An 18,103-nucleotide genomic window follows, 5' to 3' on the forward strand; every position below is an offset into this window, starting at 1 on the left:
GATCTTATTGCTTAATCCAAAACGAGCAGATCCCAGAGCCCGGATGGGTGAGGATGTTCTTTGTGGACCTCTACCTTTCGGCACCTCCAGAGTGGCCATGGCAAAAGGACTCTTTGCCAGCTCCGAGCACAGCGAGGACCTTTCCCCTTGGCACCCGAATGTGCCAAAAACCCCCTCCGGGCAACTCGCACGCTTGCATTATTGGTCCAGCAAATTTCCACGCTTGGCTTGGCCACTCGACGCAAGCCAGTCGGGGAAGCCCAGTGCCCGCCTCCAATAGGTGCACGCACCAAATTAAATCGTCCTTGACGGGCGTAGGAAAGACTAAATTAAAAATAAAGGCTCTAGCTCAGCTTTCCAGGTGGTAGGAGAACGGCTCAGTCACTCACCTGCCAGCCCGGGCGTGTTGGGGAGTTGAGCGAGTGGAATTTGATAGCGCGGCAGCGCGCTCTCCCCGCGCGCGAGCTGTCACTCGGGCTGCCGGCGTCGGCGAAGCCCCCATCTGTTCCCTCCGTAAATAAAACCGCTGGCGCAGGCGCGATGCGGGCGCCAGCGGCACATGCCTGTCCATCAGAGGCATCGAGCCAGCGCCGTGCAACTCGGCGGCAGGCGCGTCGGAGCTCGCCGCACGCTCGCTCAAGCTTGCCGCGAGCTCGCTGAGTTATCAACCGGGCGTTCGAGTCAGCGCAGAAGGGGTTTTTTTTGGCTATTTTTTTTTTTTTTTTTGGTTTCCCCCTCATCGCAGAGCTGCTTCACTACTAGTTTGCAGAGCTAAAAGAAATGCACGTCAACTTCAGGTCGCTCCGAAGATGCTGTAGAGCATCTCTGAGCAAGGAGACGGGTTTAGAAGCCACCACGGTTGACCTCTCAACTGACGCAGGGAGAAAGACCCAAATTAAATTCTGACCGTTAGGGTAGGGATAGAACATCCCTCAGCCCTCGGCAATTATGTTTAATGCTCCTTAAAGCAAGCTCAGCAGGACGGGCTATACCAGAAGCCGGGTCCCTGGGGCAGCAGACAATCTCGCTAAATATTTGATACCCAGGGCATAAAAGCGGCCTCTCGGGGACGAACACACTCCTGTGCTTGTGCGCCATCCTTTTGGTTAAAGCACTCTGCTAACCACATCTTGGCCAGAAAGAAGGAATCCCTAAAGAAAGAAATAAGATAAGTAAATAAATAAAGGGTGCGACAGCCTTATGCCGTTGGTTTGGGATTTATAGCCAGCAAAAATACATCCCCGGCATAATGTTTAGTTTTTTATTTTTCGCCCGGCTTTTATCTTCTGGCGAGAAGTCACGCTATTATACGTGGACGGGCGATGCGCGTCTCCCCTTAGGGGCTCTTGCTGGGAATTAATTCACAGCCCAGAGGTCCTTTAACCACCCAAAAGCCAGTCCCATCTCCGGCAAAATCTGGGTGAGCTGCATCCATCCAGCGTGCCGACCAGCTTGGGCAAAGCATCTGATGGGCAGCTGGCAAAGAAACCCCTCATTGACACTTTCCCACCACCTAATTACTCATCCCGAGCGCAAATCCTCTCCGAACTATTAGGAAACCACCTAAACATTTACCCAGGAGGAGACAGCCCCAACACACTGCGGGTTAAGAAGCTCCATAATTACACATTTCACCATCAATAAGGATTTACGGAGGAAACTCCGGCTCTGGTGCAATGGTATTTTTAGAAGCTTTTGCGTTGGGCAAAAAGAAGTTGAAATACAAGCAAAGCACTGTGAGCATCAAAGCAGCAAGGGAGGAGATACAGGAGAGGGGGTTCAATGGCTCAGACCTTTAAGGAGGTCCAAGGAGGCCAAGTTTTGTGTTTTAGAGTGGTTACCAACTGGGAATGCCCAGTTAGAGCCGCTACCAAGAGATTTGCATTCATAAATACAAAGCATCTGATATTCTGCAGACAGCGGATATTCAGGGTGCATCTGTATTATCAAAGTAACGGTGTGAAATCGGGGCTGAGCGAAAGAGAACCGGAGAACTAGATAAGGGTTAAATTAAAAAATTAGGAGCTGAAATTTGCCGCGGTCTGCATTAAATTAAGCGAAAAGCCAAAATGATGCCGCCAGGACTGGACTCCAATCCCTGGGAATCTCCTTTGGTCCTGACATCACCCACTTTTATTTTGCAGGACAGACGCCAGTCCCAAATCCATCCCGTTTGTCTCCCCAGTCACTCTGTGGAGGGGGGAGAGCATCAGCGTGGGGACGCAGCGGTGCCGTCGGATCAGGACAGCAACTTGCACATCCCATATTACGCTTCCCTCTATATTGCCAAAGTCCCTCGCTGCAGAGATTTAAAGAAGTGGCATGGCAAGTTCCTCCCCTGCGGACGCTCAAATGTACTGGGAACAAGAAGGGGAGGAAAAAAAAAGACGGAAAAAAATACAAGCCGCTTGGGGAGAGCATCAAGAACAGCACATTAAGGGCTTTTTAACTGATTACACACAGCACGGCGGCGTCAGGCTTGATATTTTATACCCCGCATAAGGGACAGGTGTTTTTCTCTCGGCTTTTTATTTTTTATTCTTTTTTTCTTTCCTTCTTAATGATTTAGTCGGTTCGAAGCGCCTCATCTGTAAGGAAATACGCAGCCCGTGCAAGCGGGGGTTGTTTCTCTTAATGCATCATCCCAACCTGACACCGGCTGCTCCGGCGGCTCCGCGGTGTTATCAAGCGCGAGCGGCGAGAAGTGATTGTTGTACCTAAGCCAGCCAGGAGACTCGGCGCGTCTCTCCGGAGGGAGCGGGAGCTGTCATGTTCATTAAATGCATGATTACAGCTATGATTAATAGCGGGGGCTACAGTCTAACTCCTTTTTTTTTTATTTTTTTTTCTCTCCCCCCTGCCTCATCCTCCAAAGGAATCCACAGCCGAACGGTCCCACGACGTTTCCCGCAGCTTTTAACTCCTGCTCAAAATTCCAGCTTTTGATGGAAAAGGGGAAAGAGGCACAATTTATCGCCGTCGAACGCTCCACGACCACAAAATACATTTAAAACGAGAGGGTCGGATGCTGCGCTCCTCCATCAACACCCACACGTTAATTAGGACCACAAATTATGTTTAAAACAAGCGGGTCGGATGCTGCGCCCCTCCGTCAACACCCATACGTTAATTAGGACCTTTTCTTTTTCCATAAGCCCAAAACACATCTCGGGGCTCGAGGGATCCCTCACCTCCATCCTCGTCCTTCTTCTCCAGGGAAAGGACAGCAGAGATTTGTCTTAGCGGCGCAGGAACAGCGCGCGGGAGCACCGCTCGGTGCTTTCCCGGATGCCAACACAGGGAGCAGGATGCTCCCATCCAGCTCCAAACCCCGCCACCATCCCTGCTCAGCTCCCCCCTCGCCCAAGGGTCGGCGATGCAACAAACTCATGCCGAAAAAAGACGTTTAACATTTCCCTCCACGTTAAAAATCGGCTGCGAATATTGCACGCAGGGGAGAGCAGTTAATTATTACCCGCTTAATTATTTAGGGAGGATTTTATTGCTCTTAGGGCACAGCCCCTGGACCTCATCACGTGGAAAGGTCTGTTTGCGCATCTTATCGAGGAATTTATTTTTGATAGGGTGGAAAGGCTGTAGAAAACTGAAATAACGTAAAAAAAAAAAAAGAAGTCGCAGAGCTGGGATGCACCGGGGCCAAGGGATGCGCAAGAGGGTGAGAGCACCGTGTTTGGGTGACGGCCAACACCACCCATGCAGGTCACCCTCCTTGGGGACAGAGGAAAGTGCCGAGCCCGTTGCTGTCCAAAACTGCCCCAAATCCAGGATAATTTATGGAATTCTTACACAGGGAGGGAAACAAGCACGGCTTCGCCCAGGCGACTGTGGCCGGCAGACGATGGGCTCCACCATTCCACGCTCCGACACAGCGATGACTTTAACAGGGTCATCCCAACTTCCCATTATTTTTTAGCTCATCCAGGGAATGGGCTCTGCCGTCAGCCGCGCTCGCTTCTACTCAGCCTGTTTCAACGTGACCTTGACCCCCAGGAAAAGGCTTCCTTGAACCCCACCAGCTCCTTTAATAAGTCCCATTATAACGCCGCTTTGCCCGCCGCGGCGCTTGCAGCCTCCTTCGGAAACAGCCAAGCGATTCATTTTCAAGGCTCTCCTTGGCTTTATTGCTGAACAAAAAGTTTTGCAGCTGGCACTCGGGGAAATTTATTTCTTTAATTATTATTCATTTAAGTGGGTTCCACTGTTTCAAACGATCAGCACTAGCAGCTGCTGGGGGTAATTTATTTTACTCACTGGACAGCAGAAGCCCTCACTCTCCAGAAGGTAACAGCAAAACAAGGGATGAGCTGCCACTGCACAAGCACAGATTTTCACGTTCTCCTGCCCAGTTGCACCCCAGCTCCTAACGGGAACGTGCGTGTCCCTGGGTCAGGCGGTCACGAGCGTTTTATTAGTGAAGCCACCTCAATTAATGAAGTACATTCCAGGTTCAATGTTGTCCGAGGAGATGCTTGCAAGGAGCCTGGAGCAGCTGCTGAAGAACATCTCCCAAGCTCTGCAAGCTCTGGTCTACACCAGTGCTGGATCTGGTGGTGCTCCTCAAGCAGAACAGGTCCCTGCCCGCCAGCGCCTGCAATCCCAGAGTTGAGGGATTGAGCTCAAAAGGAACCAAGGGATTGAGTGATCCCCAAACCAAGGGACTGAGCTCAAAAGGGGCCAAGAGATAAAAAGGAGTAAGGGACTGAACAATCCCAAAACCAGGGGATTGAGATTGAAGGGGACAAGGGATTCCACAATCCCGAAGACAAGGGATTGAGTTTAAAAGCAACAAAGGGACAGAGTGATCCCAAAACCAAGGGATTGAGCTCAAGAGGGGTAAGAGATTGAGCAATCTCAAAGAGAAGGCATTGAGATTGTGAAGGGGCCATGGAATTGAGCTCAAAAGGGGAAAGCGATTGAGCAATCCTGAAAACAAGGGATTGAGATTGAAGGGGCCAAGGGATTCTGCAATCTCCAAAACAAGGAATTGAGCTCAAAAGGGGCCAAGGGATTCCACAGTCCCAAAGAGAAGGGACTGAGATCAAAAGCGGCCAAGGGATTACGCTCAAAAGGGACCATGGGATTGAACAATCCCCAGACCAAGGGATTAAGATCAAAGGGGCCAAGGGATTGAGTTCAAGAGAGGTAAGGGATTGAGCAATCTCCAAAACAAGGGACTGAGCTCAAAAGCGGCCAAGGGATTAAGTAATCCCGAAGTCATAGGATTGAGCATGAAGGGGCCAAGAGATTGAGCAATCCCCAAAACAAGGGACTGAGCTCAAAAGGGCCAACAGATTGAGCTCAAAAGGGGCTAAGGGATTGAGTGATCCCAAAACCAAGGGATTGAGATTGAAGGGGCCAAGGGATTCTACAATCCCTAAAACAAGGAATTGAGCTCAAAAGGGGCTAAGGGATTGAGTGATCCCAAAACCAATGGATTGAGCTCAAAGCAGCATAAGGATTGAACACAAGAGGGGTAAGGGATTGAGCAATCCCCAAAACAAAGGACTGAGCTCAAAAGGGGCCAAGGGATTAAACTCAAAAGGGACCAAGGGACTGAGCAATCCCAAAACCAAGGGATTGAGCTCAAAGCAGCCAAAGGATTGAACACAAGAGGGGTAAGGGATTGAGCAATCCCCAAAACAAAGGACTGAGCTCAAAAGGGGCCAAGGGATTAAACTCAAAAGGGACCAAGGGACTGAGCAATCCCAAAACCAAGGGATTGAGCTCAAAGGGGCTAAAGGATTGATGTTAAGAGGGATAAGGGATTGAACAATCCCCAAAAATAAGGGATTGAGCTCAAAAGGGGCCAAGGGATTGAGTGATCCCAAAACCATGGGGTTGAGCACAAAGCAGCCAAAGGATTGAGTTCAAGAGGGGTAAGGGATTGAGCAATTCCCATAACAAGGGATTGATCTCAAAAGGGGTAAGAGATCGAGCAGTCCCAAAGACAAGGGATTGAGACTGAAGGGCCCAAGGGATTCTGCAATCCCCAAAACAAGGGATTAAGCTCAAAAGGGGCGAAGGGATTGAGTGATCCCAAACCCAAGGGATTGAGCTCAAAGGGGCCAAAAGATTGAGCTCAAGAGGGGCCAAGGCATTAAACTCAAAAGGGCTAAGGGACTGAGGAATCCCAAAGTCATGTGATTGAGCATGAAGGGGCCAAGGGATTGAGCAATCCCCAAAACAAGGGATTCAGCTCAAAAGGGGCCAAGGGATTACACTCAAAAGGGACCAAGGGATTGAGCAGGAAGGGGCCAAAGAATTAATCTCAAAAGGGGGAATGGATTGAGCAATCCCAAAGCCAAGGAATTCAGCTCGAAGGGGCTGAGCACAAGCACGCCCCAGCACAAGTGATGCCAAAACCAACCGGGACCCACAGAAAGCAACACTCCAGTTTTCACTGTTCTCACACCTCGGTGCATTGGGGCGGCCTCTCCTCCACCAACTTCTTCCTTACCCCTCCACCACTCGGTCCCAACATGTTCGAGGTGTCCAGTCTTAAATCTTTCCCTTCTTTTTTTTTTTTTTAAATCCAAGCGGCTCAGAGGAGAGACCATTGTCCACGCGAGCCCTCAGCCGGCCCGCCGGCAGTGCTGAGCGCTTCATCATCCTTGCAAACGCGGAAAGTGCGTTTCTGCGGCACTCAGCACTTCTAAAATTAGTTGGTAAACAAGGAGCCGAGAGTGCTCTTTCTTCCAACACACGGCTCCCCTGCGCCACGGTTATCTCCCTCCTCCTTTCGCTGAGCGTGGAGCTCTCCCACCGCATCTTAAATCGTGTCCGTGAGCATCAGTCATCCATCTCCATCCATCTCGTGGCGCAGCAGAAGAGCTCACACCTTCGGTCTCCCCAGCTATGCATGAAGATGTTCAAGAAGGTGTTCAAGGCCAGGCTGGACGTGGCCTTGGGCAATCTGGTCTAGTGGGAGGTGTCCTTGTCTATGGCAGGGGGGTTGGAACTCAATGATCTTCAAGGTCCTTTCCAACCTAAACCATTCTATGATTCTATGTTGTTGGAGCAGGGTGGGGAAACTGAGGCAGGTGAGGATGTTACGCAGCAGGATGGAGACAGGGAGTGGGTTTAGATGCAGGGAAAGACCCCCCCAGTCCTGGAAGGCTGAATTCAACCACGTGTTTAGAAATAATTTGCAGTCAGAGCCACCATCATGGCTGTATTGGGAGACAGGAATTAGCTCAGGAGAACTTCAAGCTCCTCTTAAACCTCCACCTTTAGGAGCTCAGCAATCACAGGTATCTCCAAGGCTTTTGGATCCTACAGTTATGGAGAAAAATTGAAAAGCACCAATAAATAAAATCACGCTGCTTGAGGCACTGGCTGCCACCCATGAGCATCCCATCAGCAGGTGAAGCCCAGCCACACGAGAGCGTCCCCAAAGCCACCAGCCTTTCATCCCACTGGGGCTCCTGCAGGCTTCCCAGGAGGATAAACTCTCAGCGAAGGATGAGAAAGTCATGCAGGTGAGGATTTGCCCACAGAAAGCAACCTGGACGCCGGCAAAACACCACTGGAGCCAGTCCCGACTCAGAGTGTGCAATACGTCTCACGGCAGCGGCGGTGGCTCGTGTTGAGATTGGGGTCAGGGCCGCTTCCCGGACAATGTCAAACCTTCATTTGGTTTCTGCTGCTTTCAATCTTGTACAGGGCTGTGGCTTTGTTATTTTTTTTTTATTTTCCCTTTTGAATTTCTTTGTGAAACGCTACGTTGCCAGGACCTTTTGCTTCTTTCCCCAAATTTCATGGTAATTCCTCAAGTGGCCGAATAACATCTCAGCGGCCGTAGAAAGAAATGAAGGAAAGGTTCGTTGTGAATGGAGAAACCCAATTATTCCGCTTGCTTAATTAATTGCAACATATCGAATGTTTCCACACCATCTCAGTGACTCTTTTCTACTATTCCTGCAAAGGGGAAAACCACAGAAATACCAGTTATCCCAGCGGTAAAGAGCTTTTCCATGTTTGATACGGCGCCTTCGCCCTGTGTGGGGAGGAGGAGCGGGTGTCCGAGCGCCACATTTGCAGCCAGATGTCTTCTTCTAAGCCTCTTCCATTCTTGCTTGAGCGGCTGAGTTATGGTACAGCTGAGCTCATCGGCCGCCCAGGAAGGCAAAAAGTCTTTTTATTTCTATATTTAATCTTTAGCCTTTGGGATACAAGCGCAGAACTTGCCGCGAGCCCTCTGGGAGCAGAGCCACATGTGGGATGAAAGCACAGTTCTCAGCAGTTGTACGGAACCACTCTGATGCCCGAACCCACGAATCACTCCAGGCAGCTTCTTTATGCTGAAAACACCTCGCACAAACTTTTTCTGGCTTTGCAATGACATTTTCCCTGTCCCCAAGCCGGGTGTCCCCCCGCGTCGCGCCACCATTAATGAAGCGGATTAAGGATGAGCCTTGACAAACTCCTGCTCTTCCTCTCGCTCCAGGAGATGGATGAGTTGCTTTATCGCTCCTGGTAGCACCAGGATCGACTCCACTACAGCACAATGCTGCAGGAGATGCGTCCCCAAGATCAAATTTTAACTTGCCACCAGCGTTGAAACGATTGCCCATCCCACTCACCCGCCAGGGACAACAGCACTGATGGATCAGCTGCAGCAACCAGCATCGTGTTTCTTATAGTAGTCGGGCCACGAAAAGACAAAATACCAACCCAATAAATTCAGGCAAACAGCAGAATTATAACCCACCGTAAGTAAACTCCAAGCTATTAAACTGTCAGGAGCGTTTCCCATCTCTCTGCCAGCCCAAACACACAGCGTCTGGCACTGAAAGGGAAAAGGAAAAGCTGGGGTTGTGTTTTGTTTTTTTTTTTTTTTCATATTTTAAATAAACTTTGTCAAGTGTTGGAAACACAGACCGTTCAGTAAATGTGTGAAGGCTTGTACCCGATGAGCGCACACAAATCTTCCACCCTGCCAGCCCCGGTTATCGTAAAGTGAGAGACGCCGGTTATCTGTTGAATCCATCCCGGCGAAGGAAGATGAATTATGGCAAGAGCTAAAAGATGACGTGAAAATCCTGACACACACCAGTTACCAGGGCTTTATGGTTACAAATCCCATGCGCCATGTGGCAGGGGGAAGGAGACTACAGCAAAATAAGAAATATCTTTAAAAATAACATAATATAGATGGGTCTATTTCATAGAAAATAACCCTGGAAGGGAGCTTCTGTCCCAAAGACGGACTAATTAAATCTGTTTCTCCAAACCAGACCTCACTAAATGACACGGTACCAGTGGGGATGGAAAGATGGGGAGGGGATCGCATCTTCTCCGTGCCCCATCACCCCCAATAAAGCCACGATGGGAGCAGCTCCCTCCCCACCACCAGCCAGCAGGTCTGATCTGCTGACCCTGAGAGAGTTGCACATCTCCATGAAAGTCCCATTATTTTAAAACTGAGATGAAAAAGGGGGGAAATGTGTCCACAAAAGCATCCGGTTCTCACTGGTACACTCTCACCCCACACCTTTTACCGATCCTTTGCTTTTTAAAGCTGCGTTAGGTCACCTCTGCAAACTAAATCCCTTGAAAATCATTCCTCTTCCAATTCCCCATACCCAAAATTCTCACCCAGCAAAACCCCAAGAGCAACGCCGGTGCCTGAATTTGCCCAAATCCTCCCATCACACCTTTGGCTAAATCCCTCTCCCAAAAATCACTTCCTGGGCTGGCGGTTCTCCGCTTGGTCCCAGCCCAGCGGTGGATATTCACGGACAAGCTGAATCCATCTCCCTTTGCTGAGTTGCCTACACGTGACTTTGCTGTTTCCCGATGGCCAGATGAATTTAGAGACTTTCTTGCACTTAGATAAATAATAAAAAAAAAAACCAAACCTCTGGAATAAGTATTTTAAATATGGCACATGCAAGATCTGGGCTTGGGAAAAGCTGCCTCGGAAACTCTGGTGCTCTGAACAGAAATAGTGATATACGTACGGTGGTGGGAGTTAAGTTCTCCCACTGTCTTCTAGCACACCTAAATTAAAGCCACCAACGGCTTCCATCATGGTCTGGAAATTAGGCAGCAGCTTGAGTCAAGACCACCTCATTGCTGCAAGGCAGGACCTCCTCCAGCTGTGCCCTCCCCAAATAGAAGTTCATATAATCCGTTCTTTAAAAGATCCCAATAATGGAGATTTTAGAGTCAACCCAGCCAACTTACTCCAGCACTTCATAATCCTCATCCTTTGAAAGTTTTCCCTGAACCCTTCCTGCTACAGTTTCAGTCCTTTGGGTTTTGGCTGCTCCACCTGGCCGTGGAGAAGACATCCTTCCTTCGCTTGGCAACTCTTCGTGAACTTGGGGACCTGCAGCCCCTCCATCAGATCTCACTGACCCAGGTCCTCCAGTTTTCCAGTCCTTCCAGCCAGCATTCCTCCCCTGGACTCTTCCCAGTGGTCCAACTCTGTCCTGAAACCTGGCCCCAAACCCAGACCTCCTCCAACTAAAATCTTCCCTGCCCACGTCTTGGGGGTTTCATCCCTCTTCTTGCACTGCAGCAAGACGTTTGCTGCTTTTGGTGACAGCTTCAACGCCCGGGGATGGTGCTTACAGCAGAATCACCCTCCAGTTGATTTTGTGCGGCTGATTACCCCAATTCAGACACTTTAGAAAATCCCATTGCCGTTAACAAAGCTCTTGTAAAACTCCGACATCGCTGACACTGGGATTTGCTTGGTCTACAAACCCTTGAGCTTGCTTTATAGCCTTTTTTTCCATGTCTCCGGAGGCTGATCCTTGCCCATCCTCCTCCAGAAGCAGCACCGAAGCCCAGGATTTAACGGCTCGCAGGTAGGATCGCAGACTTCAAAACAAGCCATATGGACGCAGGCTCATGAGTGCGCACATACCTATTTGCAGAGCCAGCAGCGAGGAGGACGTTTCAGGCGAGTCAGCCAACGAAAATCTGTCCTGAGCAGAGCTGAGTTGCAAAAACACCAGCAAAACTGTCCCCAAACCGCTGCCGAGCATCCCTTTAATGCTCTCAGAAGGGAGATTACCTGCAAGCGATGCTCCATCGGTGCTGCGCCCCCTTGGCCACCGCAGCATCCTCATCTCTTATCATCTGAAGGTATCTTCATTTCCCATCCCCAGGTGCCTGGGGCAGCTAATCCACGGTTTAAGCTAAATCTCTGCCCTCCTCCTCACCAGCAACAGTGTGCAGTAAGGATTTAGCATCACCCCCATCCCTCTCCTGCCTGCCCCTCACTTCCCTCTCTCCATTTTCCCTCCAACACCACTTACCGGCTGCGTGCAAGCGTCATGGGGGGAGTTATTTACTCTTTATTGAGATGTTGCTGTTTACTCCTAATTTTCCTCGTGTTTTTCAAACCTCCCGGAGCTGCTCAGCTCTCCTGCTGGTGGGATTTTCTGTGCCTACACAAAGCTCCTGCCTTTCCCAATCCTGTTTTTTGTGGGCTTAAAACTACCCAGGATGCTCCATCACAATCAAACGAATCGGGGTGCAGGCAGTTTCGGAGGTTGCACCTCCCAATGACACTGCACTATTTATTACCTCTCTTCATCCACTTTCCCACCGAACGTAACATGAGTTGGGCATCAAAGTGCCTCATTTATAGCATCATCCATGAACACACTCGTCTCTGCACCCTTCACCCTTCACACAAAGAAAAACAACACAACAAAGACGTTGGTTTTGCCTTTTCCAGCTTAACTGACCCCAAAATTTGTCAATAAAGGAGTTACGGAGAAAAAATATCTGACCCCAAGTAGAAATTCAAAAAAATACTTAAAGCACCGTTAAAAACCTGGTCTTGCTTAAGAGCCACACTTGAGGCATCAAGTACAAGAGGAGCTGAAACACAAATTTAATTGAAGCTAAACGTAAAGCCGGTGACTGTGTTGAAATGCCTCTTTCATAGTTATCCGCGGAGTGATCCTCCCAGCTTTCCTTAGGTCAATACTGAATGTAATTTGATGAGCATCTCAAATACTTTTAACCTTGCGGTGCCATTTGAAGCTGCCCAAGACTTTGCTCAGGTTATAAAAGAAACAAGTTTAACGGCGCATCTCTACAACCTTGAACTAAGCCCCAGTTAAGAAAAACCTCTGTTTTCTTAAGCCTTTTGTTCTTCTACATTATTTTCCTGAGGAGAAGGACCTGGGGGTCCTTGATAAGAAGCTCAACATGAGCCAGCAATGTGCGACTGCAGCCCAGAAGGCCAACCATATCCTGGGCTGCATCAGAAGTGTGGCCAACAGGTCAAGGGAGGGGATTCTGCACCTCTTCTCTGCTCTGGTGAGACCCCATCTGGAGTACTGCATCCAGCTCTGGGGCCACCAACATAGGAAAGGCATGGACCTGGTGGAGCAGGGCCAGAGACGGCCACCGAGATGCTGTGAGGGCTGGAGCCCCTCTTCTGGGAGGACAGGCTGGGAGAGTTGGGGGGGGTTCAGCCTGGAGAAGAGAAAGCTCCAGGGAGACTTTATGTGGCCTTCCCGTCCCTAAAGGGGAGCTACAGGAGAGCTGGAGAAGGACTTTTTACAATGGCATGTAGTGATAGAACGAGGGGGAATGGCTTCAAACTGGAAGAAGGGAGATTTAGATTAGATATTAGGAAGAAATTCTTCACTCTGTGGGTGTTGAGGCACTGGAACAGGTTGCCCAGAGAAGCTGTAGAAGCTCCATTCCTGGAGGTGTTCAAGGCCAGGTTGGACGGGGCTCTGAGCAACCTGGGCTGGTGGGAGGTGTCCCTGCCCATGGCAGAGGGGTTGGAACCAGATGATCTTCAAGGTCCCTTCCAACCTAAACCATTCTATGATTCCCTTCAGTGCTACTGTAAAGCAAAAAGATCTGAGGGATCTGCTTTGGCACCCATGGGATGCCCACCATCTTTGCATCTGGGCTTCTACGAGACCAGAGGATGAGTTGCGATGTGCAAGCTGGGAAACAAGCACCTAAAAGCCAACCTCAGCACCAAAACCAGGTTGTTGTTGGCTTTTGGACACTGATCAGAACAGATTCTTGCTGCTCACCTGCTCTGCCAGGGCTCTTGGTGCTCAGGTCTCTGCCCCGGCCAGGAGTGCTGGAAGTCTTGGAGAGTTTATTCGCTGACACTCGGTACATCACCCCACCGATGCAGCGATAGCCTTTGCTCCTCCATCTCTGTTGCACATGCTGGGATTTGCCGCCTTGAGGCGATGGGCGCGTTTGATTTAATAATGGGGATCTGCAAGAAAACCATAAAGTCAAGGTAAGCCCAAACGAGGGAAGATATCGCAAGGAGCTGCTGCTTCATGAGGCTGCTTGAGGATGGAGAAGGGACGAACCAGGGATGTTCTTGCTGGAGACAGAGGAAAAGCTCTGATTCCCTGTGATTGAAACCAAAAGAAAGCCCAACCCTCAAAGACTCTCCCCCTGGTATCACTTTCCCCCATGCAAAAAAAAGTCATTTCTTTCCCCCAGCTCACCCAAGGCAATGGCGCAGGAGAAGACACCACACACTGAAGGTCAAGTCCCCAACCCACCATAGCAAAGGTGTTTGTCCGTCAAACTCTCCAGATATTCACCATCGACCCCAAGGCCTCGCACACAGCACGGCTTCCATCCATGCTGCTGGTATGGGGTTTCTTAAAAGGCAGCCTGGTGCACCCGAAATGGGATCCTGGTGTTCACGGAGCCAGGGCTGATGCCTCATCTCACTCCCTTGGCTTGCAGCTCCAACCCCAGCAGAAAAGAGGGAAAAAAATGCGGATGGTAACCCCACGAGTGAATGAGCAATGTGGGACCTCACCTGAGCTTGGACAAGTTTTACGGAGCTCTACAAGCTTTGATATTTTTAGTATCATTATTGTTATTATGTATTATAATTTTGATATTAATATTTTCCTCCCTAAACCTGCAAGGGATTTGCTCCATCCCTATGTGGGATGAGTCATCACCCCCCATCTATTGCCTGAAGCAGATGCTGGGACACAAGTGGGGTTGACCCGCCAGCGCTGGGGACCCTTCGCCACCTCCCCATCTCCCCTCTTACATCCACAAGTGATAGGACAATAAGAAATGGCCTGAAGTTGCACCAGGGGAGGTTTAGATCGGATATTAGGAAAAATTTCTTCATGGAAAGGGTTGTCAAGCATTGGAAGAGGCTGCCCAGGGAAGTGGTGGAGTTGCCACCCCTGGAGGTATTTAAAAGATGGGTAGATGTGGTGCTGAGGAACATGGTTTAGTGGTGGTATTGGCAGTGTTGGGTTAACGGGTGGACTTCATGAGCTTAAAGGTCCCTTCCAACCTAGACAATTCTACGATTCTAAGTCCAACTATCAACCTAGCACTGCCAAGTTACCACTAAAATGTCCCAGAGGGGCTCATCTGCCACCAAAACCCCCTCCGGTTCATGACCCAGCATCTCCTGCTCCATCCCACCTCCCTCCCAACCCACGCGGAGCCACCCAGCTCATTTTCGTACATCCGCCGTTATACAAACAGAGCCGGTCGCAGCCAAATCAAATCTCTTCAAATATCAGTCGTCTTCCCCATTTAGTGCTAATCCAAACAGTAATTTGTTTATGCAAATTAGAGCTCTAATTTTGTATTAGGCCAAACTATGCTCATAATGCTATTAGCAGAACGTATATAAACCGCGCATTACCGGAGAATATCTGTAAATTAAGACCCAGCTATCCTATCAGCAGAATGCAAACCCCGGAGAGCATTACCTTTAAATGAACATGTGCTGCAAAGAAAAAGAGAATTGTAAAATGTAATAGTTACATTTCTTAGCGCTTAGCGTGACAGCCTATTCATTTCATCGGGCTGTTGCCACTGGCTACCGAGCCAGGAGAATTGCCGCCTGGTTTTTGAGGAGGGGATGGGGAATACACAAAGAAGCTGCTGCCCCGGTTCCCATTTCCCCAAGAGCTTCATCCTCGTGAAACTGCTCCGGAGAGGAGCGTCAAGTCTTAATTTTTACAAAATCGGGTTACTTGCAAAGAGCCTTAGTGGTGGCATCATTGTCTGATGGTTTTCTGGTGGCATGATTGTACCGATGGCAGGAGGGACACTAGGGTCACACATGGACCACCCCACAGCTCACAGCAAACCTCTGCAAGGCCAAGGTTGCAACCAGAGTTGGCTGCAGCACCTGCAGACAGGCCTCGTGGCTGTAATGGGGGCTTAACGAAGCCCGTAAAAAAGATATCAAGTACCTAATGACCAGCAGGGCGAGGGGGGGATTGTGCCCCTCTGCTGCGCTGCGCTCTGCTCTGGGGAGACCCCCCTGCAGTGCTGCCTCCAGCTTGGGGGCGTCAGCACAGGAGAGACATGGACCTGCTGGAGCGGGGCCAGAGGAGGCCCCCAAGATGCTGTGAGGGCTGGAGCCCCTCTGCTGGGAGGACAGGCTGGGAGAGTTGGGGGGGTTCAGCCTAGAGAAGAGAAGGCTCCACAGAGACCTTTCAGCCCCTTCCAGTGCCTAAAGGGCTCCAGGAGAGCTGGGGAGGGACTCTTGATCAGGGAGGGGAGTGATGGGACGAGGGGGAATGCTTTGACACTGAAAGAGGGGAGATTTAGACTACATCTAAGGAAGAAATTGTTGACTGTGATGGTGGTGAGCCCCTGGCGCAGGTTGCCCCGAGAAGCTGTGGCTGCCCCATCCCTGGAGGTGTTCAAGGCCAGGTTGGATGGGGCCCTGAGCAACCTGGACTGTCCCTGCCCATGGCAGGGGGTTGGAACTGGATGGTCTATAAGGTCCCTTCCAAGCCAAACTGTTCTCTGATTCTGATATATCTATACGGAATCACGGAGTTTCAGAGTTGGAAGGGACCTCTAGAGATCATCTAGTCCAACTCCCCTGCTAAAGCAGGATTGCCCAGAGCACATCACTCAGGACTGCATCCAGGCGGGTCTTGAAAACCTCCAGAGAAGGGGACTCCACAACCTCCCTGGGCAGCCTGTGCCAGTGCTCTGTCACCCGAACCGTAAAGAAGTTTTTCTGTGCATTTGAACGGAACTTCCTGTGTTCCAACTTGTGCCCATTACCCCTCGTCCTGTTACTGGGAACCATTGAAAAGAGCCTGGCTCCATCCTCCTTCAACCCACCCTTTAGATACTTGTACGCCATAATAAGGTCTCCCCTCAGCCTTCTCTTCTCCAGGCTAAAGAGTCCCAGCTCTCTCAGCCTTTCCTCATAAGGCAGATGCTCCAATCCCTTAATCATCTTAGTTGCCCTTCGCTGGACTTGCTCCAGCAGTTCCCCGTCCCTCTTGAACTGGGGAGCCCAAAACTGGACACAGTATTCCAGTTGTGGCCTCACCAGTGCAGAGGAGAGGGGGAGAATGAGCTCCCTCGACCTACTGGCCACACTCTTCCCTATGCAGCCCAGGATTCCGTTGGCCTTTTTGGTGACAAAGGCACATTGCTGGGCCATGGATAATTTACTGTCTACATAGATACACACATTATATACACAGATATACACATTATTGGATATATACTGAATACTTATATTGAAATATAATCTATAGATTATACATAACATGTAGATAGTTATATATAAAAATCTCTATATTATTACCTATCAATTATCTCTAGATATTATTGTATACTTATACTGACTATGTATATTGAATTATATATATTCAATAATATCTGGAAATACTCTATATATATTCAATATATATATTTAATAAGATTTAGAGATAATTGATAGAGATACAAAGCCCAAATAGTATTGATATTTTTTATCAATCTATCTACATCTCCTACAGATATATTTGAATATATATGGAATATATGTTGATTTATATATAATCTGTAGTATCTATAGCTAATATCTATTCCATAGATATTATTTTATATATAAATATATAGTATATTTAATATTTTCCTATGGTCTGTTGGAGGGGAGAAGCCCCAGGCTGTTGCAGAGCCGAGCAGCAGCGGGACGAGGGGCTGTGGCGGGACGCGGGGTTGCGGGGGTCCCCAGCCCTCGGTTGTGCCGGTACCGGGAGACACACCCCCCCCCCCGTCTCCCCATCCCGGTGCTGGGAGGGGAGGACACCGGTACCCCCATTCCGTCGGGTGCCGCCGTGTTACTGCCCCACCGCCAAAGCTTCAGGGCAAAGCCTTTCTGCATCCGTTGCATTTAACATAGACATCCCATTTTATTTTTATATATATATGTGTGTGTGTGTTTGTGTGTGTGTATATCTATGTATACATACACACATATATGAATATATATATAAAAATAGAGATATATAGATATCTCTCTATATAATCTAATAATATGTATAACAACAGAGAATATGACAATATAGAGAAATATAGAGACATATATATCACAGTCCCTTCCTACCTAAACATTTCTATGATTCTGTGATATATCCATGGGGGGAGCATCTGTCATCCGCTTCCGTGGCCAGTCCAGCCCAAACCACGACAATAAGTTATACATAAAACTATATAAAATATATCTAGATCATCCCTATATCTATATAGAGATTATATCTACATAGATCTATAAATCATATCTTTCATATCTCTAGCTATATAGAGATATATTCTATATATATTGGAATATATATTAACTATAGGTAATACATGTAGATACATAGAGATATCTATGTAGATACAGGTGTAGATACCTATATCTATACCGATACCGATATAGATATACATAGTCAGAGATATCCATACAGGTATATACCTATACTTATATAGATATCTTTATACATCTATTTATCTATTGAGAAATAATATCTATTTCAAAATATATAGATTATAAATTTACATATAGGTAGATATTATTGAGAAATAATATCTATTTCAAAATGTATAATTATAAATTTGCATATATTCAATAACATATATTATATTATCACATATATACACACACATATATACATATATATATATGAAATAATACCCGGGCCTCATATCTCGAGACATCCCAACCCCAAACACCACGGCGCACCGACGCCACACCAGCAGCACGCTCCGAAGAAGCAGCTTTTCCATGGATCTCGGTTCTCTGTGCCCAACCAGGGCTTCCCGCACCCCGGATCTCCCCCAATTCCCCGGGAATGGGCAGACGTCC

The 18,103-nt window shown here is 48.7% G+C and overlaps 1 protein-coding gene across 1 annotated transcript in view; it reads right to left on the reverse strand.

Annotated features, from left to right (window-relative positions):
• The window catches only part of ZC3H3 (zinc finger CCCH-type containing 3), a gene marked incomplete at its 5' end in the record, with an annotated part of 196,662 nt that overhangs the window by 46,514 nt on the left and 132,045 nt on the right, over positions 1–18,103 (reverse strand). Inside the window, one exon of the mRNA XM_082498986.1 lies at positions 13,044–13,237. Within this exon, the coding sequence (XP_082355112.1) occupies positions 13,044–13,237 (194 nt within the window). The remainder of the gene's footprint in view (positions 1–13,043; positions 13,238–18,103) is intronic.

This window comes from Vanellus vanellus, assembly GCF_965231255.1.
Source record: "Vanellus vanellus genome assembly, chromosome: 2".
NCBI classification, from domain to species: Eukaryota; Metazoa; Chordata; class Aves; order Charadriiformes; family Charadriidae; genus Vanellus; species Vanellus vanellus.